The sequence below is a fragment of the Nyctibius grandis genome, chromosome 11 (genome assembly GCF_013368605.1).
Source record: "Nyctibius grandis isolate bNycGra1 chromosome 11, bNycGra1.pri, whole genome shotgun sequence".
NCBI classification, from domain to species: Eukaryota; Metazoa; Chordata; class Aves; order Nyctibiiformes; family Nyctibiidae; genus Nyctibius; species Nyctibius grandis.
The window spans coordinates 6953844-6980633 of NC_090668.1; the positions used below are offsets into that span (position 1 = coordinate 6953844).

At 57.0% G+C, this 26790-nt stretch overlaps 2 protein-coding genes and 1 long non-coding RNA gene across 3 annotated transcripts in view; 1 reads left to right on the forward strand and 2 right to left on the reverse strand.

Moving 5' to 3' along the window:
* Positions 1 to 88: 88 nt before the first annotated feature.
* On the forward strand, positions 89 to 17190 carry LINGO1 (leucine rich repeat and Ig domain containing 1). Its single transcript, XM_068410815.1, has 2 exons — positions 89 to 295; positions 14902 to 17190. Exons 1-2 carry the CDS (start codon positions 290 to 292, stop codon positions 16753 to 16755), a joined length of 1860 nt encoding a protein of 619 aa, XP_068266916.1. The 5' UTR covers positions 89 to 289; the 3' UTR covers positions 16756 to 17190.
* LOC137668988 (uncharacterized) lies at positions 14244 to 21146 on the reverse strand. The gene is made up of 3 exons (XR_011049019.1): positions 20901 to 21146; positions 18535 to 18811; positions 14244 to 17338 (listed from the first exon to the last, which is right to left on the reverse strand). It is a non-coding gene; the product is annotated as an uncharacterized lncRNA (long non-coding RNA).
* Positions 21147 to 22024: 878 nt separating this feature from the next.
* The window catches only part of HMG20A (high mobility group 20A), a 174531-nt gene continuing 169765 nt past the window's right edge, over positions 22025 to 26790 (reverse strand). The window contains exon 17 of the transcript XR_011049018.1: positions 22025 to 22617. The gene's annotated coding sequence lies outside the window, so the exon portion shown is untranslated. The remainder of the gene's footprint in view (positions 22618 to 26790) is intronic.

The window sequence follows — 26790 nt, forward strand, 5'->3', positions numbered from 1 at the left end:
CCGCCACCGCCCCGCACCGCCGCCGGCCGCCACCGCCCGCCGGGCGCGGAGGGGAGGCAGCCGGTCCCCGCGAGTCCCTAGGGCGGCCCCGTGCCCGGCCCGGCCCGGCCCGGCCCTCCCCGGGGCTGGGGGGGGGGCGGCTGGGACCCGGGAGCGCCGCCGCCGCCGCCGCTGGTGCTGTCGCTGCGGAGAGGGGGAGCTGCGTTACTGCAGGTGGAGGGTTTGGCGGAGGGGTGGGGGCCGGGGGAGATGCCATTTCTGACCGAAGGAGATCGCCGGCGAGGATGAGATGCAGGTAAGCGAGACGGGGATGCTGGAGCGGGGGACACCGGGGCTGGCGGTACCGGCGGTGCGGGGGAGCCGGGGGGGCTCCGTCCCCCCGCCCCGGGCCGGAGCCGCGGCGGTGCTCGGGGGCGCCGGGCTGGGAACTTGGTGCGTGCAGCGGGGAGGGCACGGGGTGTGCGTGTGTGTGTGTGTGTACATGTGTGTGCGTGTATGTGTGTGTGTACATGTGTGTGTGCCCGCTGGTGCCGGGTTTGCACCGCGCCCCGGGGTGCGGGTGGCGGGGAGCGGTGCGGGTACCGCCGGGCAGGGACAGCGGGGCCGGGGGCTCCCCGCAGCGGGGCCGAGGGAACGTGTGCCCCGGGCCCTGCTGTCCTGCAGCCCCTCCGGTGCTGATCCTGCTGCCTCCACCGCCCTGCCCTGCCCGGGCGGCTCTTCCCTCTGCTGATCTCCCCCCAGCACCCCCGCGCCTCTCCCTGCCTTGCCCCGCAGCCCCTGCCCAGCCCCTGCGGGAACGGCCAGCGCGCGGGACTGGGGTTCCAGCCACCGGAGGCTGACTCTGTGCTGGGGCTCGGGGGTGCTGAGGGGAGCGCAGAGCTGCATTCCTGCTGTGGGAGCCCTCCTCCTCCTCCCCCCAGTAGCTAAACAGATGAATTAAGCCAGCCTGGAGCAGATTACATATTCAGGTAGGGTATGGCCGGGACAGCGTTACCTGGCAGGGCTTGCTGGGGAGCAGGGGGATCAGCCCGCAGGCAGGCTGTGCCCAGCTCCCCAGCCAGCAAGGGTTAATTCAAGAGGAGGAATCAGCCCTCTGCCTATATCCCCAAGGCAGAGACACGAAGGGTTAAATACGGGCAGGGAGAGCTCACCAGCCCCGGGCGACCAGGCTGGAGGCAGGAGCCATGGGGGGTAATTTTTTGGGGTGGGGGCTCACCCCTCCATCGCCAGCCTCCCTGTCTGGAGGTAGGTGAGTTGGGGCCGTGGGGAGTTGCTGCGGGATGGGATGATCCTCAGGCTCTGGAGGGGGATGTAGGGGCACTGAAGGGTCCCCCTGCCTGGGCTCAGCCCCACACACAGGAGCCAGCTCGGAGAACTGGAGATGCTGGGGAGGGTCAGGCTGCCAGCGTGGGCTCAGCCCTCGGTTTGCGTCTGGCAGAAAAAAGCAGGGGTTAATGTTGAAGGGGGTTGTGAGGATGCCCGAGAGCCTGCTGGCCAGGGGGGCTTTGGGAGCCCTCCCAGGCAGCGCTGTTGCTTGCTGCTCTCTGATACCGTGCGTAGGTTATCGCGTTTTTCACCTTGCGCCTTGGATGTATAAATAGCCGCGAGCGAAGGGCAGAGGCACGGCTCGCTCCAGGTGCTGGAGGTGCCACCCCCGAGAAGAAATGGGAGTGTTGGTGCCCTGAAAGTGATTTGCACCGAGAGGGAGGGAGGGACAGCGGGTGAACATGAGCGTGGGCACCGGTGGGATCAGGTCTCTCTGTGGGTGCGTGCTGGTTGGCAAAGCCAAGGAGGCTCTGCTGCCTCTGCCTGTCGCCAGCCCAGCTGCCGCCCAAGCAGTCGCCATCCGTGGCCCTTCCCCAGCAAACGCCCTTTCCAGTGAGCGACTCTACCTGCTGGCTTGCAGCAGGGGACCCGTGTGACAGCCCTGCGCTCGCCCCCAGCCCACGCTCTTCTCCGGATCTCAGCCCGTGGGGCAGAGCAGTTCTGGCATCCCCAGGAGCAGCCCCGCTCCACAGATGTGCTCCTTCTCTCTTCTCCCTCCATCTCCCCTTCCTCTGCAGCACCCACCACAGCCCAGCCCGGCTCAGAAATTATATCCCTTCCACATCTCCGTCCCAGCCCTCCCGCCAACCTTAACCCTCTCCTCCCTGCTCTGCCACTTGCAGCAGCCCTGACCTGACCTTCATGACTGCCAGAGCCGGCCGCGGAGCAGCGGCGTGGCCGTGCCTCGAGCCAGCCCGCTGGCACGGGGGCCGCGAGGACCTTACCAGGGCTGCCCAGCTCATCCCCACCCCAAAGGCAGCTCTCCCAGCCCCACGCCGGCACCACAGCCCTTTGTTCCACACCCTTCCTCTGCGTCTGCTCCCCCGGTTTCAAGACCTCTCGCAGATGCAGATGACCAGTAACGCCCCGTTCATGTCCCAGGTGCCAAGGGACAGCCTCACTCTCCGGGTGCACGGAGCCCCGCTCAGCCCATCGCCCATCCCAGCAGCGTGGGCTAGGGCCGGTGGGAGGAGATGTCTGGGCTGGCCGTGCCTTCTCACCGGCTGCTCCTGGCTCCTTCCCTGAGCACGTCAGCTCGGTGGCTTAATACCATGGAGGAGGGATGGTCTCTGGAGCTCCTGGCCTGGCAGGAGCTCCCTCCCCAGCGCTGCTGCTCTGGGATGGGGACAGACACTCCCCAGAGGCAGCAGTGGCCACGGTGGGGACTTTGTGGGTTGCCAGGTAGCAGGAGGGGGCTTCTCTCCTGGCTGTAAGCCCCTGGCCAGCAGCTTGGGGCTGGCAGGGCCGTGGGCAGGGGCACCTGCCTGCGCCGGGCACTTGGGCAGCCCCGGCTTCCACTCCTGTGGGACGGGCAGGAAGTGGCTGGAGGAGATGGTGGAGCTGAGTTTACAGCACCTGGTGAAGAGTTGGGCTTTTCCAAGCCTTTTTGTGGAGGGATTAATTACAAACGAATGGTTATACTTCTGTAATGCCGTACCGTGCTGCAGTTACTCTACACCTATAACGTAATTACTCTGCGATACCTCTAATTACCACTGTTTCATATCACTGGAAGGTTAACAGCATGACTGAGTGACTTATTATTCCTTTAGTTTCCTACTTAATACAGTCAGCGTAACGATGCTGAGGCTTATACTGCTTGATGTATGTAACAAATATAAAATCCTGTAACTTGAGGTTTAATTTCAGGGGTTGATAAATCGCTTTATAATAACGCCACAATTATAGTGTAATTATAGTGTAATTACAGTTGCTGAATTATAAAGCACAACCGAACCTATCGTGGTTCGATGAGGATTAATACACCCCGTGAGGTGTTGCCACGCGTACGTGGTCGTCACCAGGCAGTGACAGGGGAGGACACGTTTGCAATGGGCACATCTCCGTGAACATCCCGGTGGGAAATGCCACTCCATCAACTCCTTTGAGAAGCTTCAGGTGTGGAAACTGCTGGAGAGACACTTCTCCATGTCACCTCAGCCGAGCTGTGCCAGCCCTTGGGTCCCCCTCGGCTCGTGGCCCCTTGGGGAGTTGGCTGGGGCAGCGCTGGTGCTGGGGTGGAGGTGAGCGGCGCCGTTGGCTCATGTGGCCACGGTACAGGCTGACGTGAGCCCGGTGTCCCCGTCCTCACCCTGTCTGCTGGTCACCGGCCACCGTGGCGTTGGTTTGGAGCTGGCGAGAGGAGGGCACGGCCGGGGGTGCAAGTCGTGGTGTAGCGCAGCAAGGGGGGGTGTTTGCCCGGCTCTCAGACATCTCCGATGCACCGAGTCAGCAGCTCCTCCCTCCTCTGCTAAACCCCGAGAAGCGAAGGGAGGAGGGTTTATCCCAGCATGAGCAGAAATGGCTTTTGGTGGGAAGAGAGCCAGGAGAGCTTTTCGGGTAGCAAGAAGGGCTGGGATGAGAGAGGAGAGGGCTGCAAATGCTTAACTCAAATCAAACAACCCAAGAAAAATAAAGAGAGAAAGCAACTGAAGGCCACGGCCTCAATTTTCTTCCAAGTCAATTTTTTTCCCTCCTCTCTGACTCCAGCCGGGGGAGTAAAATTGGAGCTTGCGGAGGGGAATGGCTGCATGGAGAGAGGTTTCCGTGCCTCTGCCGCATGTCCCAGCTCCCTGTGACCCTGGCTGGGGACGTGTCTTACCAACAGCCAGTGTTGGTGGCTGTTTGCATCTGCAGCCTTTGGGACGGTGTCAGGGCACGTGTGACACAGGGAGGGAGCAGAGCGTCTGAGGACAGGGCTGGGGAGGGGGGGAAACACCAGCTGTACCCCCCAAAGAGCTTCCCCAGCCCCAGGAGCGCTGCCGGCAGCGCAGCGTGGCCTCTGCCCCCGCCTTGGCACAGCGAGCTGGGAGAAGGACAGGGCGCACCGAGGTGGCCGTGTCTGAGCCGGCAGCGTTAGTTGCCGGCTTGACCCGGGCAATGGAATAAATGCTAACAAATGCCACGGAGGGCCTGAGCTCCTCCTTAGCCCGGGCAGGGAGCGTGAGGCCCCTCTGTCCCAGAGAGCAGCAGGTCACGCCGGCCAGCTCGGGAGCAGGGGAGCACCCAGCTTGAGCAGAGACCCCACAGCGCTGGAGGTAAGGGCTGTGCTGGGGCAAGACCCCGGGGATTCCCACCCTGCAGGAGCAGCAGCTGGGGGTGACCAACAGGACCCACCCGGGCCGTGCCTTGCCCTGCCGAGAGGCTGCACGGAGCGTAGCGATGCCTTGGCAGCAGCGTGGCCGTGCTGGGGGAGCCCTGCCATGAGCCCCCTCCCTCTGGCCTCACCGAGCCCTTGGCCACCACCCCGTGCCCTCCACGGGCCCGTACCCCATCCAAACAGCACCTCCTAACCCAGTGTGGGGCCGGGCCGGGCAGCAGGTCAGCATCCCTGTCGCAGGGGCCGGGGAGCTTGGCTTGATTTCGCTCATTCTCCCAGTTAAGCACAGAAATGGCTTCTGTTTAACCGTCCTGCACGTTGTCTTCCATAATTCTCTTCATGTGTCTCCATAAGCTGGTCAGCCTTTCGGTGCCCACAGCAGACATGTGTCCTCACATGGACATGACTCTTCTGGGCTCCAGAGGACGACGCAGGTGTCCTGCTCAGAGGCCAAAGGCTTTGCCCACTGCAGCTCTCATGTCCCCTGTTTCAGGGCTGGGGTCGGTGTCCTGAGCTGGGGACAGCGCTGTGGGTGAGCCAGACGGTCCCTGCGGGGAGTGGGGACAGGGTGAGTAGGTGCAGGACTGGGCTGTGCCTCCCAGGATATGGTTCCTGAGGCCCAGCACCATCCAAATGATGCTCAAATGGCAAAATACCTGCTGGCAGCCACCAGGCTGGGCTGATCCCCTGTTCTGGGGGCCAGGGTGGCCACTGCTCCCTGAGGGATGTGCCCACGAGCACCCAGCCCCTGCCCTTGCTGCTGCGGGGTCCCCAGGGTGGGCGCCCATGGTGCAGCCCAGCCCCTGCCACCCTGAACAGCCCTCGCTCCCCTGGCAGCCCTTTCTCCCCCGCCACCCCACGTTGCTCTTAGTTATCTCAGTAGGACCCACAATTATTATTTTTTTTGTCATTTCCATTCTGTTTCTTCATCAGAATGCAAAACATTAAATATCACTCTTGTAATTATGGTTAATTTCATAACCAGCACCTTAATTGAATTGGTCTCTGATGGGGAATTCTCGTAGGAGGGAGATGCAGAAATATTTTGACGTGCTCTATTCTTTCAGCTCTTTGTTTGGATTTGAGATGTCGTGTGTGAAACGGGAAACAAGTGATTTAGACCTCGGAGGGAACCTGGGCTTGGCGAGCAAAGAGGCTCTTCCCTCTGCGCAGGCGCGTGGATGAGCCTCTCCCTCCCGTACCTGAACCGGGCCTTTCCCCACCGCCCCTCTGCACTGGGGGCAGTCACAGAGAGCCCAATTGATATGGTCTGAGCCAAATTGATATGGTCTGAGCCAAATTGATATGGTCTGAGCCAAAATGTGAGCCTGGGGAGCCAGGGAGGGCATTATGGGTGAGCACTGGCCCGGCGCCTTGCTTCTGCCCCAGCTCCGCTGGCAAGTGGCTCGTGCCTTGTACCACGGAGCAAGGCCCAGCGACGAGGATGAGGTAGAGAAAATAAATGTAATGTAATGCTGTAAATGGACGTGCACTGCAGGAGCCAGACGAAGGAGAGGAATTAGGGCCACGGTGGTGAGCAGCAGGAAAGCCTCCTCACCTGGCCCTTGCTGGGGGAGCAGCCGGGCACAGCTCTGCAAGCCCCCGGTGGGCCCGAGTCTGCTGCCACGACCTCAGGGATGTGAGGGACACTCCACGGGACACCCAGCGGGACACCCAATGGGATACCCAACAGGGCACCCAACAGAACACACAATGGGACACCTCTTTTCTGCTGGGAATTGGGCAGCCACGTGCCCACCAGCATCCTAAAGCCTGCAGAGGGACACCAGCCCCTCTTGCGCCCTGGTGAGATGGGTTATTTCAGCGCTGCTGCCGAGGGTGGCAAGTCCTGCGGTGGCCCCCCAGCGCTCCGCCGGGGCTGTGCCACGGGGCTGGCGTGCTGCCGCCTTGGGCTTGAGCCACGATTTGCTCCGGGAAACACGGAATTGTGCTGCCGTTAGGTGCTGCCATTAAACTGATTTGTGCTCAGCCGGTTTATCCTTTTCAATGGGAAACGCTACGGAAGCTGAACCGAGATGGAAACCCTGGCCCCGCGTTTCCAATTTAATTTCTATTCACTGTGTTTCCCCGTGATTACTTCTGTTCTCACTCACAGCCCAGAGTGCAGGCTCTGTGTTACCATCAGCGTCGCTGGGGAGGAGGAGGAAGGGGCGGAAAGCATCTCAAGCAAAACACAACAAAAGCACCCAAAGCCGCCCTCCGTTGAGGGCAGTGGGGGACCCGCTCCGTCCCCACGCCGGGTCCCTCCTTTTCCTCCGTGCCCACGGGCTCAGCACCTGCTGGAAGACAGAAAGGGCCAGGGACCGGCACGGCCTGGCAGGACAGGCGGGCTCCGCCGCGGCTCAGCACAGTTTGTTTTTATCTAATCTATTTTATTGTTGAATGAAACAATAACAGCAAATACAGGCCCTGAAGACAAGCCATAAATAATGCAAAAATCAAACAAGCGAGAAAGGGGGAAAGAAAAAAGAATTATATACGTAAAAGCAGCACAGAGAAAGCCAGGCTGGGGAGAGGAATCTTCTCTCCACGTTTGCCATCGCTCATGCCTTTTTTGGCTCCCTTTTTTCTCTGCTTCTCTCTTTCTGGAAATTCCTGCGGCACTAAATTTGTTATTATGTGAACGAAACTTAATAATAACTGGGAGGAGGAGAGAAAGAGAGATCCAGCTTGTGGGAAGCAGTTGGGAAGGGAGGTGGATGGAGAGGACCGGGGCTTTCGTCTCTCGCAGCGCCTTGACACGCCGCCGTGCCCCTGCCCGAGCCCACCGCCCCGCTCTGCCCATGCCCCCGCGGGAGATGGGGCAGGGACAGCTCGGCCGGTGCCGCTGGCGCTTGCGGGGCTGTCGGTGCTGCCCTCGTTGCCCTGTGCAGCTTGTTGCGCCGAGGGGTTATCGCAGAGCCATCCTCTCCCGAAAGGCTTCCGAGGCTACTTACTTTAGCCAGCGGTATAAAATCATCAGGGCCAGGCCGAAAGGGAAGGTAACTCAGCAGTTTCCCTGGAGCCAGCGAAGCTGCCAGGTCTGTGTCCTCTCGCCATTATCCCAAAGGCTTCCAGGGGAAGATGCAGCGCTCACGGTTTTCTAGGTATCCCGCACTGGTTGTAGGGGTGTTTAAGGGCTGTGGCATGGGAACAGAAGTGGTGCCCTAAGTACGGTATAAGCTTTGATCAAACATAAGGGACGTGACCAGTCCCCTAGCGCTGCAGGCTCGCTGCGTCGATGTCCCTTTAGGGCCCTGAGGAGCGAGGCTGCTCACAGGGCCAGGGGTGTCAGGCTGGTTTGCTGTTTGCCCTGGGTAAAGGAGGGCAGAAGGCAGCGGGGTGCTCCCCCATCTCTGCTCGTGGCCCTGGTTTTCTGCTGCTGGAGCTGACGGGTGCCCCAGCCCCGCTCCGGGGTGCTGAGCAGAGCTCCAGGCTGCTGCAGAGCCACGGGACACGTGTTGGCACCAGTCATGGGGCCAAGCATCGAGGTGAGCCTGTACCGAAATGCCATCTGCTCCCGATGTGGAGGAAACGTGCTGTGGCAGCGGGGTGACTTTGTACCAGCCGCTTTTCGGCTAGGTCAGGCGGTGTCCTGCCCCTGACAGAGACGCAGGGTTTAGCACAGGCACCATCCAGCTGCTCTCGGGCTGATTCAGCAGCACCGGGACAGCGTGCCGAGCTGCGCAGAGCTGCCCCAGCAGCACCAGGGCTGGTGGGCAGGACGGCCGAGCCGCCCAGGCTGTCCCCTGACCTCCAGCCCCAAATCTACTGCTGCTGCCCAGGGTAGGGCCCTTTGCAGGGCCCTCGCCGGTGCCAGGGCTGCTCGGAGTGCTCCTGGGGAGCTCAGGGGACCGCAGAAGGTGTTTGGGTACCACTGAAGCCCATTCCCAGGGAAAAACAACCCTCGCTCCAGTGCAACAAGAAAGGGCAGCTGGGCTGTGCTGGGAGGAGAAGGCAGTTTTCTCCTTGCACGAGCAGGACAGTGGCCCAGGCTCTGGCAGCTGCTGGTGCCCTGCTCTCCTAAGAAAGGCTGGGGCTTTTCCATCCTCCTTTCACAGCTTCAGACAGGGAAGAAAAAAAAAAAAAAACCAACCTACAGAGACCCTTGTGCTACACTGAATCCTCCTCTACCCAGCTCTTGCTCATTGCTCAAGTGCCTGCTGAGCTGGGTGCCTTCGGGTGAGCACGTAAAGCATCCTGGTGGCCCAGCCTGTATCCACAGAGACAGGAACCCCAAGGAGATTTGCCAAAATAAAGAAAGAAAAAGGAGAAGCCCCATTCAACCAGCTGGTGCACATCCCTCCCAGCATCCCAGCGCACACCATCCTCCTGCTGACCCAGCCCAGAAATGTCTCCGGTGGCTGGAGTCCCAAGGCCAACCCTTGGGAGATATGCCCCCAGCAAACACAGCTCTCCTGCTCTTTGTCTCACAAGCAGGAAAACAAAACCCCATCCTCCTCTGGGCTTGCTTGACATGGGGAGCGTTGAACCCCCACCCGGCAGCGTCCCAGCCACCTCCGCCGATGAGCAGGGGAGCGTGGCTGGCTCCGAGCCCGCTCTCCGCGGTGCGCTGCACCCTTACGCTCCTCATTTCTCTTGCTAGCTCAGGGCTTTACAGCCCTGGCATCCACAGCTGCCTTTGCAATTACTTATTGATCACTTGTCAGGATGTTTTCTTTGCTGATGGGGCACCAAAGCACGTGCAGCCAGAGAAAAGACGTTAAAAAAGAAGGCGTAAAGGTGTGAGGAGGGTGAGCAGCACTTGCACGGATGTGATCGCAGCAAGAAACAGCCTCAGCAGAAACTGCTCTGAGCTTCAGCATCCTGCAGAGAGGAGCAGGGCCTCCTGCTCTGATAACCAGCCTGCCGAGCCTGAAAACCACTCTCCAGGTTGGCTCTGGGCCATCACCAGTTGTCCCTCCGCCGTATATATCTGTCCCTGCGTAGAACCCAGAGCTAAACCAGTGGACAGCTGGCCAAAGCCTCCCCTTCCCAGCGCCCTGGCCCCTCAGCCCACTTCAGAGCTCTTCTCCTCCCCTGTGCATCCCCTTCCCCTTTTTTTTCTGCTCTTCTTGCCCTTTGGCTTGGCGCTTCCCTGACGTGATCCGTTGTGGCGCTGGGGGCACCACGTTTTGGGTGGAAGAACCCGGTGCCAGGAGAAAAATGCCTTTGCAGGACAGCCTGGTGTTGGTGCCGGAAGGGGATTTGCATCTTAAATACTCCTTCGTGCTCTTTTTACAGCCTCAGAGCAACTGCCAGGGCAGCTCAGGTTGCGGCACACCTATTCCAGGCTCCTGCCTCGGAGCAGCTGAAAGCAGATCCTTGAGAAGGCCGAGCAAAAGCTCCTGGCTGGAGTGGTGCCTTCACAGGGGTGAGCGGGAGCTGGTGACCCCGGGCAGCTCGTGGGGGTGGGCTCCTGGCTGGGTAACCTACCGTGGGGCATTGCCTTGCACGACTGCCTCGCGTGTCCTCCCCACCCTGAACAAGGCACAGCTGGAGGGGTCCTGCTCACCTTCTGCCCGTTTCTCCCCCCCTCTCGCACCCTCCTGTGCTGCTTCTGGAGAATTTAGGGCCAGGACAGGACACAGGGCAGCCCTTTGCACTGTGGCGGCCTCTTTTCATGCCCTTCGTTAACAGCCCAGCCATTAGCAAAGTGCTGCTTTTAGGCTCTCCCTCTTTGGTTTCTTTCTTTTTACCCCCATGAAGCAGCGTGGTCCCAGGAGGGACCGCTCCAGGGACTGGGTGGGAAAAGAGGAGGAGGAGGGAGCAGGGGGACTGAGGAGGAAGGAGAGACAAAGCGAAAGGGCCCACCAATGGGTGCTGGATGTGGGGGGGTGTGTGATGGAGAGAGGAGGAAACGGGCACGAACATGTTTGGCAAATTAAAGCTTCTCCCTTTGTTTTGCTGCTTTGCAGATGATAGCTCCAGGAGCACTTAGTGCAGAGCCCGGGGTCTGGATAAGCAACTCTTTTAGCAGCAGGAAAGGTTGTTAAATATTTATTTGTAAACCTGGAGTCTTTATCTCTAAAATGTAGTCAAGTTCAATAAAATTTGATTTAGCCAGAGCAGCTTAGAGGAGAGCACTGACTCCGAGCGCTGTGGCTCGGCGGCTTTGTGCAGAGCCAGCAGGTCAGAGGTGGGGGTGAGCCCGTGGCTGACCTGCACCCCACAGCCCAGCGTGGGTGCCCAGTGCTGCTGGGGCCAGCACCAGGGAGCACCAGGTCAGCTCCTGCGGGGACGGCTGGGGTGGGGACACGTCCCCCCAGCCCTGCTGAGCCCCCCGGCACTGCAGGCCCCCCCCAGGGATACAGCTCGCTTCGTCCTAAATTGCCTGGTGTCGTTCGATGCTCTCAAAAGCAGCTGGTTCAAGGGTGAACGTCTCCGCGCTGTAATTTATGGCTGCCAGGTGGGGGTTAGAGCTGACTCGGGGATTTTTGCCGCTCGCTCGCTGTCAGCGCGGCAGATTGCTCAGTGCCAAGGAGCACCCGACCGCTGGGCACCCCAAGGGACAGCCCAGGGACAGCACAGGGCATGGCCAGGCGTGCTGCCTGCTCCATGGGGCAGGAGGGCAGCAGCCACCTCGCCCCGGGAGCAAAGCCGGTGCAGAGCCCGGGCTCCCGCCTGGGTCACCGCCTGCGTTTGGGTTCCTCGGGGCCGAGTCTCCCGTGCTGGGGCAGCCTGTGCCCAGCATGATGGAGCGAAGCCCACATGTGCCAGCGCTCCAGCCCGGCCGCGGGCTGCGTTTCCAGGCACCGGCCCAGAATAGCATCTTTTGTCCCAGGCAGACGCACTCATCAGGTCCTGCTGCATTTAGCACCGAGGCAGCGCGGCTCCAGCGCGCCCAACTGCGCCTCTTGGCCAAGGCTGGCAGCTTCCCTGGGGCGAGAGCTGCACACTGGAGCCCTCATCCCCAGGCGCAGGGTGCCGAGGACAGGGGTCAGTGAACGCCATGGCTCTGGGTGTGAGTTTTGCTGTGGTTTGCGCTGGTTTGCTCGTTGCCTAAAGGCAGTGAGTCTGGCAGCTGCTCCTTTCTTATCGAGTCTATTTTTTTAATGTGAGAAATGACAGTCACGGTCATGCCAAAGGGCTGCAGCCCTCCCTGGGCTGGCCTGTGTGTCACAGCTGCGTGGCCTGATCCTGCCTGGCAGCTCACGCTGGGGCCAGGGTGCTCGGGCACATTTCATGCTCCTCCTCAGAGTAAATCTGGGAGGGCTTCCATTTTTGGAAAGCCCTTGGTGGCACTTGGTCTCAGTCACCTCCCAGTTCCCTGCAGGTGGCAACTGCCGAGAGCAGCCACCGCCATCTCTCCCTGGTGGCACCAAGTCCTCTCCCCAGAGCCACCCAAGCCCATCCCAGGCGGGTGCAGCCCCTCCCCTGGCCGGCACCCACGGTCCCAGCACGGGGCACCGCATGGCAGCAGATGCAGGATGGCTGAAAGGACAGCCCTACGTTTGGGCTGAGGTTTGCTGATGGGACACGAGTCCAGCCACTGGGCAGGCACATGCCGGTCGCTGTAAACCCATGTGTGGGTTGTTGGCCTCAGCTTATGTTAAAAAAAAAAAAAAAAATCACAATTCGAGTCATTTTTAGAAGGGCATCTCTCAATACCTGCCTCACCTTGAGGCACAAATATTCCTCTCTGAAACAGCCACAGGTAAATGGGAACCAGAAGTGATTTAAAGCCCATCTTAGCCCAGAATTTTTCAGCTTATTCATTGTCTTTCTCCCAAAGCTCTTCCGTGGCTCTGGCTATTAAGATTACAGATGTTTTTGTCAGGGATTGTATTTATCACGGATTTAAATTTAGCTGCGAACTAATAACATGTGAGGTGTGTCTAGACTTTAATTCTACGCAAGCGGGCTTGTCTCATCTTTAACTCCACGCAGATTGTGCTTCATCCATCCATCACCTCTGTGCTTATATTTTAGCCATCGATGCCGCATCGCTCCCAGCAGCTCTGGCCGCTGCCGGCCCAACAGCACGGGTGCAGATGTGTTGTAGGTGCAATCCCCACTGGGACAGAGGCAGAATTTGGCCCAGGGGAGATAGGGGCTGATGCAGGAGCCGTGCACGGGGCCTGCAGTGGGATTCGGCTCTCACCCCCCCGCCCCGCATGGCTGCACGCACGGGCAGAGCTGAAATTCCAGCACAGAGCACGGCCAAGGCAGGCCGGCTGCCTGGCACGCTAATGAGCTGAAGGCTTTTCAGCCTTGGGATAATTAAGCCCCTCAGACTGTATTTTGTTTTGCATGCAGTGTTTTGCTTGCTCTGATGCCTTTCTCAGCATGGCCATGAAGAGCAGGAATTGGTTTTTTGCCGAGGAACATCGGCCGAGGGAGGCTGCGAGCGAGCTGTGGGTGCAGCAGTGCCGGCACGGGCAGGAGGAGAGGGCGTTTGGTGGCCATGTGCTGCCCATGGGGAGAGGTGGTGACATGGCGTGGGGAACCCCTGGCAGCTCAGCCCCGGCCGGGGCTGCGGCCCGAGCCTGGGAGCAAACCCACGTGCAGCCTGAGAGCTGCCATCTGATGGTGCCATCCCAGCAGCACGTCCCCATCCCCACCCCAGCGGCATCACAACACAGCCTCGCCTGTATTTGTAAGGCTGCCCAGCACCATCAGCACTAGGGAGGTGATGACATGGGAGGTGATGAATTATAAGTACTCAGCAAATGGCTCTTTGCAGCCTGGCCCAGGCGAACCCACTGGAAATGTTTCCACGGGACTGGGACGGGAGGGAGCTCGGCACCGCTGCCAGGGGACCTGTGCAGGATCAGCTCCCGGCACCACACCCCTTCCCTTCGGGGCGATGTGCTTGGGGTGGTCCCCAGCGACCAGCCCTGCTGCAGAGGTAGTGGGGAAGCGGGATGGAGGAGGACAGCGAGCCAGGACAGAACTGCGGGAGGATGCCTGTGGGGACTCCGGGACCTCACAGCCAGAACGCCTGGCGTGCCAAGGCCCGGTGGTTTCCCAGATGATGCTGGTGGACATTTTTATGGCCAGTCCATCATCTTTTTGCATCCTTGCATCTTGCAAAGAAATTTTGAATAATTTTTTGGGGAACAAAAGTTATACTTGGGCCATATATCTGTATGAAATGATGACTATAAACAGAGGCAGTGGAAGCAATGCACAGAGTGCGTCCCAGACCCATAAATAGTGCTGGAGCAGGGAAAGTACTGCCCAGGATGGATAATGATGGATACAAACAGAGCCAGTGGAGGTAATGTATTGAGTCCATTCAGCGATAGCCATAAATAGCATTAGTGGGAGCAGTGCAGGGCGTACACGTAACAACAGACAGAAACATGGTCTGGGGTAGCTGTACATCTAATGTGCAATATTAATATGATTTGATCCCTCATAACAGCTTGAACAACAAGGAAATAAATGCAACAGAGGCAGCGCGACAGGGAGCGTTCGCTTCTGCTTGCCCACGGGCTGGGGCACAAGCCGGCCCGTGACCCCCGAGGGGGTCTCCCAGCCTCCCCAGGGAAGGCAGCAGGAGGCCAGGCCTTTCCCAGCTGAGACTGGGCAGGTCCCCCGCCCTGCACAGACCCCCCTACCCCGCAGCACCCCCGGGCCTCACCGCAGGCCGTAGCGCGCTCTGTAGATACACCGAGTTGCTGTTTCTCGGGCGGGAGCGATGGGTCTGCAACCCTGTGGGCAGGCATGGTGGGAGCCAAGGGACTAACCTGGGGGGACACCCCAAAACCGGGCTGCTGCAGAGCCTGGGGGAGCACAGAGGAAGGGGACCGGTCCCCACGGAGCTGTCACTGTTGCTCCCCGCTCAGACACCCTGCTCCCAGCCAGCCCCAAGCAGGGTTCCCCCAGATGCTCAGTCCCGTGCTCAGCTCTTCTGCACTTGCAAAGCAGCCTTTAGATTCAGGCTCCATCTACAGGGACCTGAATAATTTCAAGAGCTTAAAATAGGATGTAGATAGATGTGTTTAGTATTAATTTTTTTTTTTTTAAGAAGCCGAGGAAGTGAGGTCTGTCTGACAGAGATTCCTCAAGGCTTTCCACTCAGAGTCTGTGCACGTTCAATCATCAAGTGGAAAGTTAGGGGGTGGGGAGTAGAGGTGGTCTTGTAGCTGAAGAGCTGGATTTCAGCTGGAAAATGAGAACCTCTGCGCTGCCTCGGTGGTGCCTTTTGCCTTAACGTCAGCTCTACAGGAGGGTAAACCTTTTACCGTGGTCGTGCCCATCGTTTGCTCACGTCTACCTTGCTCTTTCTCTCCCTGTGTTACCTGCAGGTGAGAGATAGGATGGTAGCTGGGGAGGCGAGTATGCGCAGCCCAATCCTGGCCTGCTGGCAGCCGATTCTCCTCCTGGTGCTGGGATCCATCCTGTCCGGCTCCGCCACGGGCTGCCCGCCGCGCTGCGAGTGCTCTGCCCAGGAGCGCGCCGTCCTGTGCCATCGGAAGCGATTCATGGCCGTGCCCGAGGGGATCCCGACCGAGACCAGGCTGCTGGACTTGGGCAAGAACCGCATCAAGACGCTCAACCAGGATGAATTTGCCAACTACCCTCACCTGGAGGAGCTGGAGCTAAATGAGAACATTATCAGTGCCATTGAACCTGGGGCTTTCAACAACCTCTTCAACCTCAGGACACTGGGGCTCAGGAGTAACAGACTCAAGCTGATCCCCTTGGGGGTGTTTACCGGACTCAGCAACCTTACCAAGCTAGACATTAGTGAGAACAAAATTGTGATCCTCCTAGACTACATGTTCCAGGACTTGTACAACCTGAAGTCTTTGGAGGTGGGGGACAACGACCTTGTCTACATCTCCCACCGGGCCTTCAGCGGCCTCAACAGCTTGGAGCAGCTGACCCTGGAGAAATGCAACCTGACTTCCATCCCCACTGAGGCCCTGTCTCACCTTCACGGCTTGATCGTGCTGCGGCTGCGCCATCTGAACATCAACACCATCCGGGATTACTCATTCAAGAGGCTGTACCGCCTCAAGGTCCTTGAGATCTCACACTGGCCCTACCTGGATACTATGACGTCCAACTGCCTCTACGGGTTGAACCTGACCTCCTTGTCCATCACCCACTGCAACCTGACGTCCATCCCATATGTGTCGGTGAGGCACTTGGTTTACCTCCGGTTCCTGAACCTGTCCTACAACCCCATTGTCACCATCGAGGGCTCCATGCTCCATGACCTGCTCAGGCTGCAAGAGATCCAGCTGGTGGGAGGGCAGCTCACCACGGTCGAGCCCTTCGCCTTCCGTGGCCTCAATTACCTGCGCATCCTGAACGTGTCAGGGAATTTGCTGACCACCCTGGAGGAGTCGGCCTTCCACTCGGTGGGCAACCTGGAGACGCTCATCCTCGACAACAACCCCTTAGCCTGCGACTGTCGGCTGCTCTGGGTTTTCCGGCGGCGATGGAGGTTGAACTTCAACAAGCAGCAGCCCACCTGCTCCACCCCCGAGTTCGTCCAGGGCAAGGAGTTCAAAGACTTCCCCGACGTGCTCCTGCCCAACTACTTCACCTGCCGCCGCGCACGGATACGGGACCGCAAACCTCAGCAGATCTTCGTGGACGAAGGCCACACGGTCCATTTTGTCTGCCGGGCAGATGGGGACCCGCCCCCCACCATCATGTGGCTCTCTCCCCGCAAGCACCTCATCTCTACCAAAACCAACGGGCGGCTCACTGTCTTCCCTGACGGCACGCTGGAGGTGCGCTACGCCCAGATCCAGGACAATGGCACCTACCTATGCATCGCCAGCAACGCGGGTGGCAACGACACCATGCTGGCCCACCTGCACGTGCGCAGCTACTCCCCAGACTGGCCCCACCAGCCCAACAAGACCTTCGCGTTCATCTCCAACCAGCCCAACGAGAGCGATGCCAACAGCACGCGCGCCACCGTGCCTTTCCCCTTTGACATCAAGACTCTCATCATCGCCACCACCATGGGCTTCATTTCCTTCCTGGGCGTCGTGCTCTTCTGTCTGGTGCTCCTCTTCCTGTGGAGCCGGGGGAAAGGCAACACCAAGCACAACATTGAAATCGAGTACGTGCCACGCAAGTCCGACGCGGGCATCAGCTCTGCCGACGCGCCGCGCAAGTTCAACATGAAAATGATTTAACCAGGCGACAGTTTGCAAATAATAATGGTGGGTTTTTTAAAAAAAAAAAAGAACAAATGAACAAATAAAAAATAATTAAAAAACAAACATTGCTACAAACATACCGACCTCTCTCCTTCCACCACGTCCTCCGTCCCTGTCCAAACCCACTGCACCCGCACTGTCACCACCTCTTTCTCCTCCTCTTCTTCTTTATACCAGGAAAACATTCAGCTGATGTCTCCAGGACTCCTGTGTTTGTAAGGACTTTGTCTGATGGACTCTGGTGTCAGATATAACTCTGAGAGGGAAAAACAACAGAAGGGGGGGGGAAAAAAGAAAGAAAAAAGAAATAAAATCAATAAAAAGTTACGAACTTTCTTCTGTAACTTTGATTTCAATAATTATGGATTTTTATGAAAACTTGAAATAATAAAAAAAACCCTATTTCCTATAGATAGTTGGAATGCAAAATCTCGACTTCTTGATCTGTCCAGTTCCGTATCTCTGGTGGTTTTCAGACCTGACCGCTGGCAGCCAGATGCACAAGCACCTTCAGGCACGTCCAAGGGCATTCAGCTTCCAGGCTTGCTGGAGACCGTGTCTGAAAAAAAATAAAATTGCATATATTTATAAACACACACACACGGCCTGAAGCCAGAGAACAGGCACAGGGCTGCAGCAGGGAGGTGGCGCAGGCTGTAACGCGCTGGCTGCCCTGGTGCTAGCTCCAGCGTGCCCATCACCGTGGTGTCTGGACACCAGGCAGCAACCTCCCTTTGCTGACCTCTGGTACTCAGGATCAGGAGGTCTGGGAGGTTTGTATTGTCTCAAGGAGGAATGGGGGTTAAATTGGCCCCCGGGCAGGGCTGTGCTGACCCCTGGGTCCCTTGCAGGAGAGGTGTGACAGTGCCACCCTGCCCTGAGACCAGAGCTACCTACAGCAGCAGGACGTGGCACAGGCTACAGAAAGCATTAGCATAAAACTGTTGTACAGCAAGTGAATTAAAAGGAGCAAGTCAGGAGGACAACCACAGAGGGAGAGAGTGAAATTAAGAGACAGTGAGCCACGGGGAAAGAGATGTCTCAAGTCAAGCTTTGAAAATGAGAGAAGCATCATCACACCCGCCAGCAAACAGCCTGATGGCCCTTGGCTGTGCTGGAAGCCCAAAACACCCCTGCAAACAGGGGCAATATGGGCACTAAAGGGTTTTATAAGCGTTACCGAAGCGGCGGGCGCTTCCCCTCCTTCCCGGGTGCCACCAGGGCCGGTGGCACTGCACCGGCAAGCGGCTTCCTGGCCTGTCAGCCTCGGTGGCATCTCCGAGGTGGATGAGCTGGGATTTGCATGCTTGATTTGTAAAGCACTTAAGGTGTCTTCAGGGATCAAAGTCACTACAAGATGATAAAAAATAAGGGACAGGAACGTGGAGCGCCGACAGGGAAAAGAATGGATTTGCTTTTCTTCCAGCAGTGTGCCAATCTAGAACCAACCCGGAACATCTGCACTCACGGGGAGGGGGGATTTTTTGCTGGTTTCAGCTTTCTCTTCATCTTCAATCAAAATATTTTGTGTCTCTCTCCACAGCAGGTTTCATGAGCTTTGGTTTGTTAGTTTCTCATCTCTAACCCATCTCTCCTTTATAACTCTGAAACCAAAACATTTTTTTCAAAGCCTTTTGCGTTTTGCTTTTTAAAAGAGCCAAAGCAAAATGCTTCTTTGCAAGCTTCCCCTCCCAGAGTGTTTAACCAACGTTTTCAGTGAGCTAACTATGAAACCACCACCAGCAACACACAAACCTCGGCCGAGGCTGAAGGCAGGGTGCTCTCTGCTCCAGGAGCAGCGCTGCTCCCCTGGGAGAGGCAGGGATGTGCCGAGGCCTCAGCCCTCCGCAGGAAGATGCCAAGCCGAGCACAGCATCGTACAGCAGCACGTTAGGTGCAGAAATCTCAGTTTGAGCCTTGTTGCCAGGTCTATCAGCGGTTCAACAGACAGCAGAGAGGTGGAGGGGGGTCTCCGTGTTAACACTGGCAATCCAAAAGAGCTTCTTAATTGACCCGTTATCCTTTTTTAATGCTGTAATTAAAAGAGCTAATTCAACACACACCGATTAAAAAAAAATATACTAATAACCAAGTCCAACAAGGTATTTGTAGCACACTACAGTGTCCCAGCAACCAAAGGGAGGAATCAAGTCTTTCACTGTTAAAAAGAAGCTTTAAAAAAGAGAAGAGAGAAAAATGATTTCTTTTCAGGCTGTGCTAGTGCAGGATTTTTCCCAGCCCGGCACCTGCCACCCAGACCTACATGTGCCCCCAGACCCACCGTCTCTGCTGCTTGGACCCCTCCTGGGGGAAAGCCATGCTGCCTGCCCTGTATCCAACCTGTGGCTCAAAGTCCCTCATTAGTGAGCTTGCCCGATGCTCCGTGGCACTGCTGCCTGACACACAGTTTATTATCCACACCGATTTTTTAATCTTCAATGCTTTGTGAACTGGATAATTTTTTTTTTTCGGTCACGATGTGATTAAAGGAGATGGATGGAGCAGAAGAAAAGCATCTCAGAGTGGCCAGCATCTCAGCTCAGAAATTTTCATGGCTGGTAAAGATGGGGAAGAAAAAACCAACTCAAAGAATAAACTCTTTTTCTCTCCTTTGCTGAAATGTACAGTGTGTTTCTTCTGCAGTTTAATCAGGGATGAGAGAGCAGGGGCTGGGTTCCAGCATTGCTCTTCAGGTAACTGTAGGCCATGGGTCAGAGCCAGACAGCTCTTCTCACTTGTTTTTTTTAAATAAGGATAAATAAAAAGCACTTAATAAAATAGTTTCAAAGAGGTAACAAAAAGAAACAGGAAAAGTCATGTTTAGGGCAAGGAGGGGAGGCTGCCTGTGACACGTGCCTTACCCCCCCCTTGCTTCCAAGACTGGTGGGAGCCCCGTGGGGGTCTCCATGACAGGCACCATGTGCTGGGACGCACAGGGAGGAGGATGAGGGGTTATTCAGCCTGGGTGCATCACCCACCCCAGGCACATCCCTCCTCTTCAGGCCCCACGTTTCCCCCCACTGCCATGGGCTGTGGCTGGCAGGCACCCGGCTTTCGAGTTACGAGCATCCTGCGGGAGAGACATTTATACCCGCCGCCTCCTGGACCCTCCTCATCAATCCCCGCACCTCTCTGGGCATGTAGGGTAGCGCAAAAAGCCACGTTTGAGATGGATACCTGAGCCCAGGCAGGGGTCGGGCTGGCCCTTCCTTCGCCCCGCAGCCCCCCCAGCTCTCTGCCGGTGCTGCCCGTGCTTGCCGCCTTCCCCCATTTCTATCAGGCCTTATCACGCTTAATTTTACTCCCTCTCTCACTAACTGCCCTCCCTCTCTTATCTCTGCTTCAGAGTCAATTTTTTACTCTCTCCCTTTTTTCTTCCTTATCGCGCTCTCTCTCCTGTTTAAAAAATCTTTTAAAATACTTTCTGCCTTCTGTGCTTCCCTCTCGCTCTCCTGCCATTCCTCCCTGTCGGGTGCTCTTCTCTCCCTGCCATGTCTGTGCTTCCCACGGTCCCCTCTCTGCACACACATTTATCCCCCACACCTCTGCCTCCCTCCTCCCCTGGCAGGGTCCCATCCTGCTCCCTCCACGGTGAGCAGCACAGTGGCATGGAGGGGAAGAGGGAAAGATTTTCAGGCTTCGCCTCCTTTTCTCCTTTCTCCTTTTCTTTCCCTCTCTGGTTTCTGCAGGACACGGCAGAGGAGGAAGGCTTTGAGGTGCAGGGGCTCAACACCCCGGGCAGAGATGGCTGGAGGAGCAGCCCTGCTCCCCATCTCCCTGGCCCTGCCACGGGTACATGCAGCTTCTGCAGGAAAAAGTGGGTCTGCTGCTTCCTTCTTTTTTTTCTGGGTCCATATATGCATGCTTATGATAGATTTACTGTGATTCTATCGGTTTATGATTAAAACCCATAAATTTTACTAGACCTTTTTCTTATTTTCCATAATCTTCAGGATTCAAGGCAATCAAATTTTAACTGGAAAGCATGGGCTGTGCAGTTAGGTCCCAGCGTAATGGGGAATGGTTCATTTCCCAATCCACCTCCATTACTGGTGGTACTAAAGAAATATTGCCCTGGGAAAGAGATTTTTCCTCAATTCCCTTTAAAACAATGTATTTACCTGCGCAAAGGATCAGAGGAGCAATATGAACCTTGACTAAAACACAGTGTGCCCCGCCACTGCAATCTGTTCCCATCCTGAGGTTTTCAAACAAGGTTTCCTGGCAGACTCAGGTGGGTGCTCAGGGTCTCGGGGGGACCCAGCCCGGGGTGAGTAGGGTGGCAGTTGTGGGTCCCTGTCAGCTGCTCCGTCACAGCTCCCCATCACCAGGCAGCAAGTAGCTCCAGCCCCTCTGGAGATTTCATCATGTGCCTGTTAAGATCCAGGTAATAAGACATTTCATTCAAATGAGCAAATTTATTCCAGTGGCACTTTAATAACAAAATCAATAAAACTACACTTCCCAGCAGGGCTTTATCATATGCTAAAACTACAGCATATTGCCTGGATATACTAAATTCTCTCCCTGAAATAAAGTGCAAAGTTTAGAAGACGGATGACACCATTTGCGGCACTAGTAGGATAATACCCTAATAAATCCACGGCCACCTGGGCACTTCAGAGTTGTCACACGCGGCACTCGGTGGCCACTGGGAACTTCCCAATGACAGGAGAACAGGAATGAGACCTTTGTGCTCCTTGGGCTCGTGGTGCAGATGTAGGGAGTGTGGGCTCTGGAGCACAACGCTGTGTTGGGCAGCGAGGCATCCACACACAGAGACCAGCCAGAGCCCACTGCATACGTGGGAGCATCCTGGACCTGGTTATCAGTGTGGGTTACCTTATCTGTGGTGGTTCTCTCCAAAAGACCCAGCTCCGATCGGGTGGGAAGGTGAGCATCTAGCTCCATGTGGCAGGGACCGGGCTGGCCTCTCCCAGCGGAGCTCCTCGGCGTCACCACTAAGCTAGAAAAGAGATGGGGCAGGCAGGAAACACTGCCAGTCCTGCAAGCCCAAGAGTCAGCAGCCCCCAGGACAGGCAGCTGCCAAGGAAGCACCCACGTAAGAGGACAGCTACTGCCCTGCCCTGCGTGTGGCTGTGCATCCCTCTGTGCAGGATCCCACCCCGAGCCCTGCGCTGGGCTCTGCGGCTGCTCTCCCATGGACCATCCCTCTCCTTCCCTCCCCTCCTCACCATCCCCCTCAATTACCGCCTGCCGCTCATCGCTGTTCCCTGTATCATTACACCCCAGCACCTTGCCTGCCATGAGATTATGGCTCTTCCCTCCACCACCCTTCCCAGACCATCATCCATTCCCTCGCCAAACCCTGCCCTGCTCTCAGCCATTCCCAGCTGCCATTCAGCCATCTCTCACCAGCTCTCCCTTCCTCCTCCTCGTCCCTCCAGCTTGTGCTTCCCAACCCTATCAGTGTTCCCCAGCCTTGAGTGTTGCGAAACTAATTAGCTCACTACAAAGATTGAGGAATAATTAGGGACTCCACTGAAAGCACAGAACTAGGGCATCTCGCCTCAAATAAACGCGAGGAAGCGTCTCCGCTCCGCTGACGGCCTGCGATTGCTTCAAGCAGATGATTACACGACTCGGTGTCCCTTGGCTCCCACTCCAGGCGTGTTCACCAGCGGTGCCTCTGCCTCCATCTCGCCCCTCAGACAGGTGCTTTCTGCCTTTCTGGCTTGTGTTGCTGCCGCTAAGCCAGCTCCTCCCCAGAGCTCCATGGCTAGCCAGGCACCAAAGCAAGCAGGAAGCTTGCCCGGACATGCTGGGGCTGCTGGTTTGGGCACTGCCTTCTCGGTGGTTCTTCATCTCCAGCTCTCTCTGGGGGCGAAGCGAGCACCAAGCATGGAAAACAGTTAGCAAGAAAAACATTTGCAAAATTTCTTTTCCAGTTGCCTCCTCTGGGTAGAAGAGATGCTAAAACAGCTTTTCCCCTGGGCAGCTCCACCATAATGGGCAGGAGTCTGCCCTGTCCCATACTTGAGCCCCTAAAGAACAGGGTGATACAAGAGGAGGAGTATTTGGGGGCTACACAGGTCCCCCTTCCTCACACACAGACCATCCTGGGGACCCTGTGCTTGGGCCTGTTGAAGTCCCCTGGTGACACGCAGGGGTTCCCTGCAAACCCATGTCTCCCCCCGAGGAAACACCCATCCCTCCTGCCTCCTCGAGGTGACGAGCAGGAGCGGGAGTCGGAGCCAGCCCAGCACCAGGCATCCCTGACCTCCACCGCTCGCTCGTCTCCCCGGCGCTGCAAACGATCCCTCCTCCAGCCGTTGTCTGTGCTTGAAGTGCTCCACACAGTTTTGTCACTTACTAATGATATTTAATAACAACCTGACACTCATCCGCTGCCTCTCACTCGGAGACCTGAGGCAGCCACGCTGGAAGCCTGACTAACGTCCCCAAGCACCTGGGGAGGAGTGGTGCTGGCTGCCTCGCGGGGACGGTGGGACCGGGCACGGGGAGGGAAGCATTGCTCTAAGCCCTTCAGAAGACCCCCCAGCTCCTGCTCCCTCTGAGCATCCCCTCCTGTCCTCAGCCCACCCCTCCTGCCATTGCCCATAGTGAGGAGCGCTGGGGGCCACAGTGGGAAAGGACGAGTTCTCATCTTAGGGATCGACCAGCAAAGGACCCCACGGACACTACGGTGCTTTACACAAGGCCACAACCTCTGCTGTCAGAGGCTTTATGGCCCTTATGGGTTTGTTTTTTTCTTCTTCTTAGGGTTTTCTGTTGCCTCAGGTCATCTGCCCAGATCCACAGCCACAGAAGGAGAAGGGCAAGAGAGGTGGGAAGCGGGTCCTAAGTGGCAGCCTACATCAAACCCGAGGACACTGTTTCAGCATCAGGTCCCTGATGCAGGCTGCAGGGCGTACGTCTCTGCGCCTGTGCTGGAGGCTGTGCCCTGGCCAAGCAAACCTCACCCTCAACCAGCCACAGCTCCTCCTCCGCGGTCCGGAGAGGTGAGGTATCAGGTGTCCATCACCCCTGATGGAGGTTCCCGTCCCATACCCAAGGACACGGGCTTGGGGAAGATGAAAAACTTCAGCTTTCCCTTGTACAAGGGTTCAGGGACCAGGGAAGGTCTGCACTGAGAAGGGCCACGCTGAGTCAGCCCAGGGCCATGCCCCTCAGGAGAGTGTCCCCAGGCAGGTGCCTATGGCAGAGGGGAGGCCCAGGCGAGTACAGAATAACCCTATAACCCTCCTCCTGTGCGAGCCCTCCCAGCCTCAGGCAACCCGAGGTTAGAGAGCTTCTGAGCCACGCAGTCTCTGCACCATTTTCTCATTAGTCCTTAATGAACCTTTCTTCCTTGAAGCCATCTGATGGCATTTTTTAATCCACTCATGCCCCCAGCCTGCAGTTGGAGCAGTGGGTGCCACCCCAGACCCTGCTCAGTGCTCGGTGCTGCCAGCGAGGTGCATTCGCTCCGTACGCCCTGTGCTGTGCGTATGAAATCTACGCTGCAAATGCAGTCCTGCTCCTTTTCCCCCCACCGAAGGGTTAAGGGCTTGCAGAGAGCAGGTGAAGGCAGGCAGACCAGGCAGGGCTGCCTGCTATGCTGTATCCCACCAGCAAATGGACGGGAGCAGCTGCTCCCTTCTCCTGGGTGCCTGCTTAAAGGGACAATGCCAAGGTCGAACAGACCCAACCCTGGACCTGCCTTTTCTTTTTCCCAGGGCTCACAAGTGCTGACAATTCAAACAGATGAGAATTCAGGACAGAAAGCAAGAGCGAGGGGTTCAAATGCCTTCAGCTAACAACTCTTCCCAGGCAGACCTGCGAGGCAGCTTAGCATTGCCTCTTCCACTACAGCTCGCCTGCCCATTGTGACCTGCTCCAGAAACCATGGGAGAAGAGACCCAAAGCTGCTTCATTTCCTGCGTTTCTCTGTGTAACCAGACAGCGTGGTTTCACACTCCCCGTGTCTGCTCACAGCATACAAATCCTGCACAGCAGAGCCATTTTAGGGATCAAACCTCCACCTGTGCCATCTTACATCAGGCTGAAAACAGAGGCAGGGCCAGGCTGTTTGCCCTGGAGCAAACCTCCTCGGTTCGACACCAAGAACCAGAGAGCAGAGGAGGCCCTGGGCATCGCTTCAGCCTGGCAGAGCGCTGCCACCATGCAGAAAGAGGCAGGAGTAGATGGAATGAGAAAAGGAGAATGAGAAGTGCCCTGAAAGACTGGGGTGGTGGGTTGGGATGTGTGTAGAACCAGGAGGTTCCTTCTGGCACAAGGCCCTCACAGATGGATGCTCAAGGCAGCAAACAGATAACGTCTTTATCCTGCAGTGCAAGCGGAGCTGGTCTTGTCTCTCAAACACACACCTCATCATTTTTAAGATCTCTGCCTCAGAACTATCTTTTTGATAAAACTAATCACAGCCTTAAATTACAGATAAATACCCGATATTAAAAGAACGGTTTGAAAAGGAGGAAAGGGGTAGTTTAACAGTGCTCATTTTCTCTGCTTTTCTATAGCACACATCTCGGGCTATTTAACTGCAGAGCTTATGAAGCTTCATTCTGACAACGCTCCTTTCTTTCAAATGTGGCTCCCACAAACGTTTCCCCTGGTTTCTTTACCCGCTACACTGCTGTTAGCTGTATGATTGCAGCAGTCACCGTCCCTCCAGCTGAGCCTGGGAAGCAGGCACGCGAAGAGCTGCGTGAACACACACAAAGGAATAAACCCGGTGCTTAAAAGGCCGGACCCAAAAGCATCGACATCAGGAATGAAGGACACACTGTGAGGGATCTGGGCTGTAATAGCTCAACAAAGAGGAGCAGCTGGAAAAAATCAAAGGTGCAAGTGGCTCAGGAGCTCAGCTGAGGACAGCAGTCCGTGCCAGCACAGCTCTCCTGCCCACACCTCTGCCGGTCCTTGGGCCACCAGGCAGGGGACGGAGCGGCTGCTGTGGGCTGGCAGGAAGGATCCAGCTCTAGGTGCTTTTAAGCAGCGCACAATCTAGGCTCACGCTGGCTTCCTCTGCTCTGCGGGGAACGGCGGCTTTGATCAACGGAAGATTGCCGAGTTAATTGTAATGATATTCTAATAAAGCTGGGGAGATTAATTACGGCTCTTTATCAGAGCTGGCCCTCTGCCAAGGGTTTGCAAAATTGTTTTCCTCTGTTTCTTGTCATTTGAATTTAGGAGAAGAAAGGAAGAAGTTGGGTGCCTTTTTTTCCTCCAGCAATCAGGACTGTGGCCTCGTGCCCTGCTCACGCTCGCAGCTCGGCGCATTTACGGAGGGGAGCGTGCAGACAGGGGAAGCAAATGGAGAGCGACAGAGCAAACCAATTAGACATGATGCAGCGCAATTACACTCCCAGTCAGCCAGGCTTGGTGCAGAGAAGCACAAAGGAACGAGGCGACGGCGCAGGGACCACAGACGTCGCTCCACAGAGGGTAAACCCTGGGCATGTTACAGGCTGGAGGGGGGACACGGACACACTGCACGCACTGCTCGCCACGAGGGCTCAGAGCGCTGACAGCAGGCAAGGTGAAGGCAGCTCTCTTTCCAGAAAACCTTCACGGCCTTCAGTCTCGCTTGTACCACTCCGGCGCAGAAAAGCAAGTGTCCAGAGAGCAGCCAGAGCCCTGCTAAGGGGCCTGGGGGAACGTGAAACTCAAACCTTCCTATTTCACTTGACAAATAGCTGTTCCTTCCAGGGAAGATTTAGCAGTGCCCAGGCAGGTGAGAGACAGAGCTGCAGAGGAATGATCCAGGCTGGAAGGCAGCAGATCAATCAGGCAGGGCTGCCTGCTCTCGCTCACGGAGGAGAAGGGAGAAGAGGCCCTTCCTGCAGCTGGATGGCACGCGATGTGCTGGGGGAAAAGGCTGCAAGTCCAACCAGGGAAGGAAACGTGCTCCTCACACAAACCAGAGAGAAAGCTGAGCATTAAAATAATACCACTTGCTTTTAAGCAGGCAGCAGAGCAGCACCGGGAAACTTCCTACCGACAGGTCAGGGCTGGCTGCTTTGA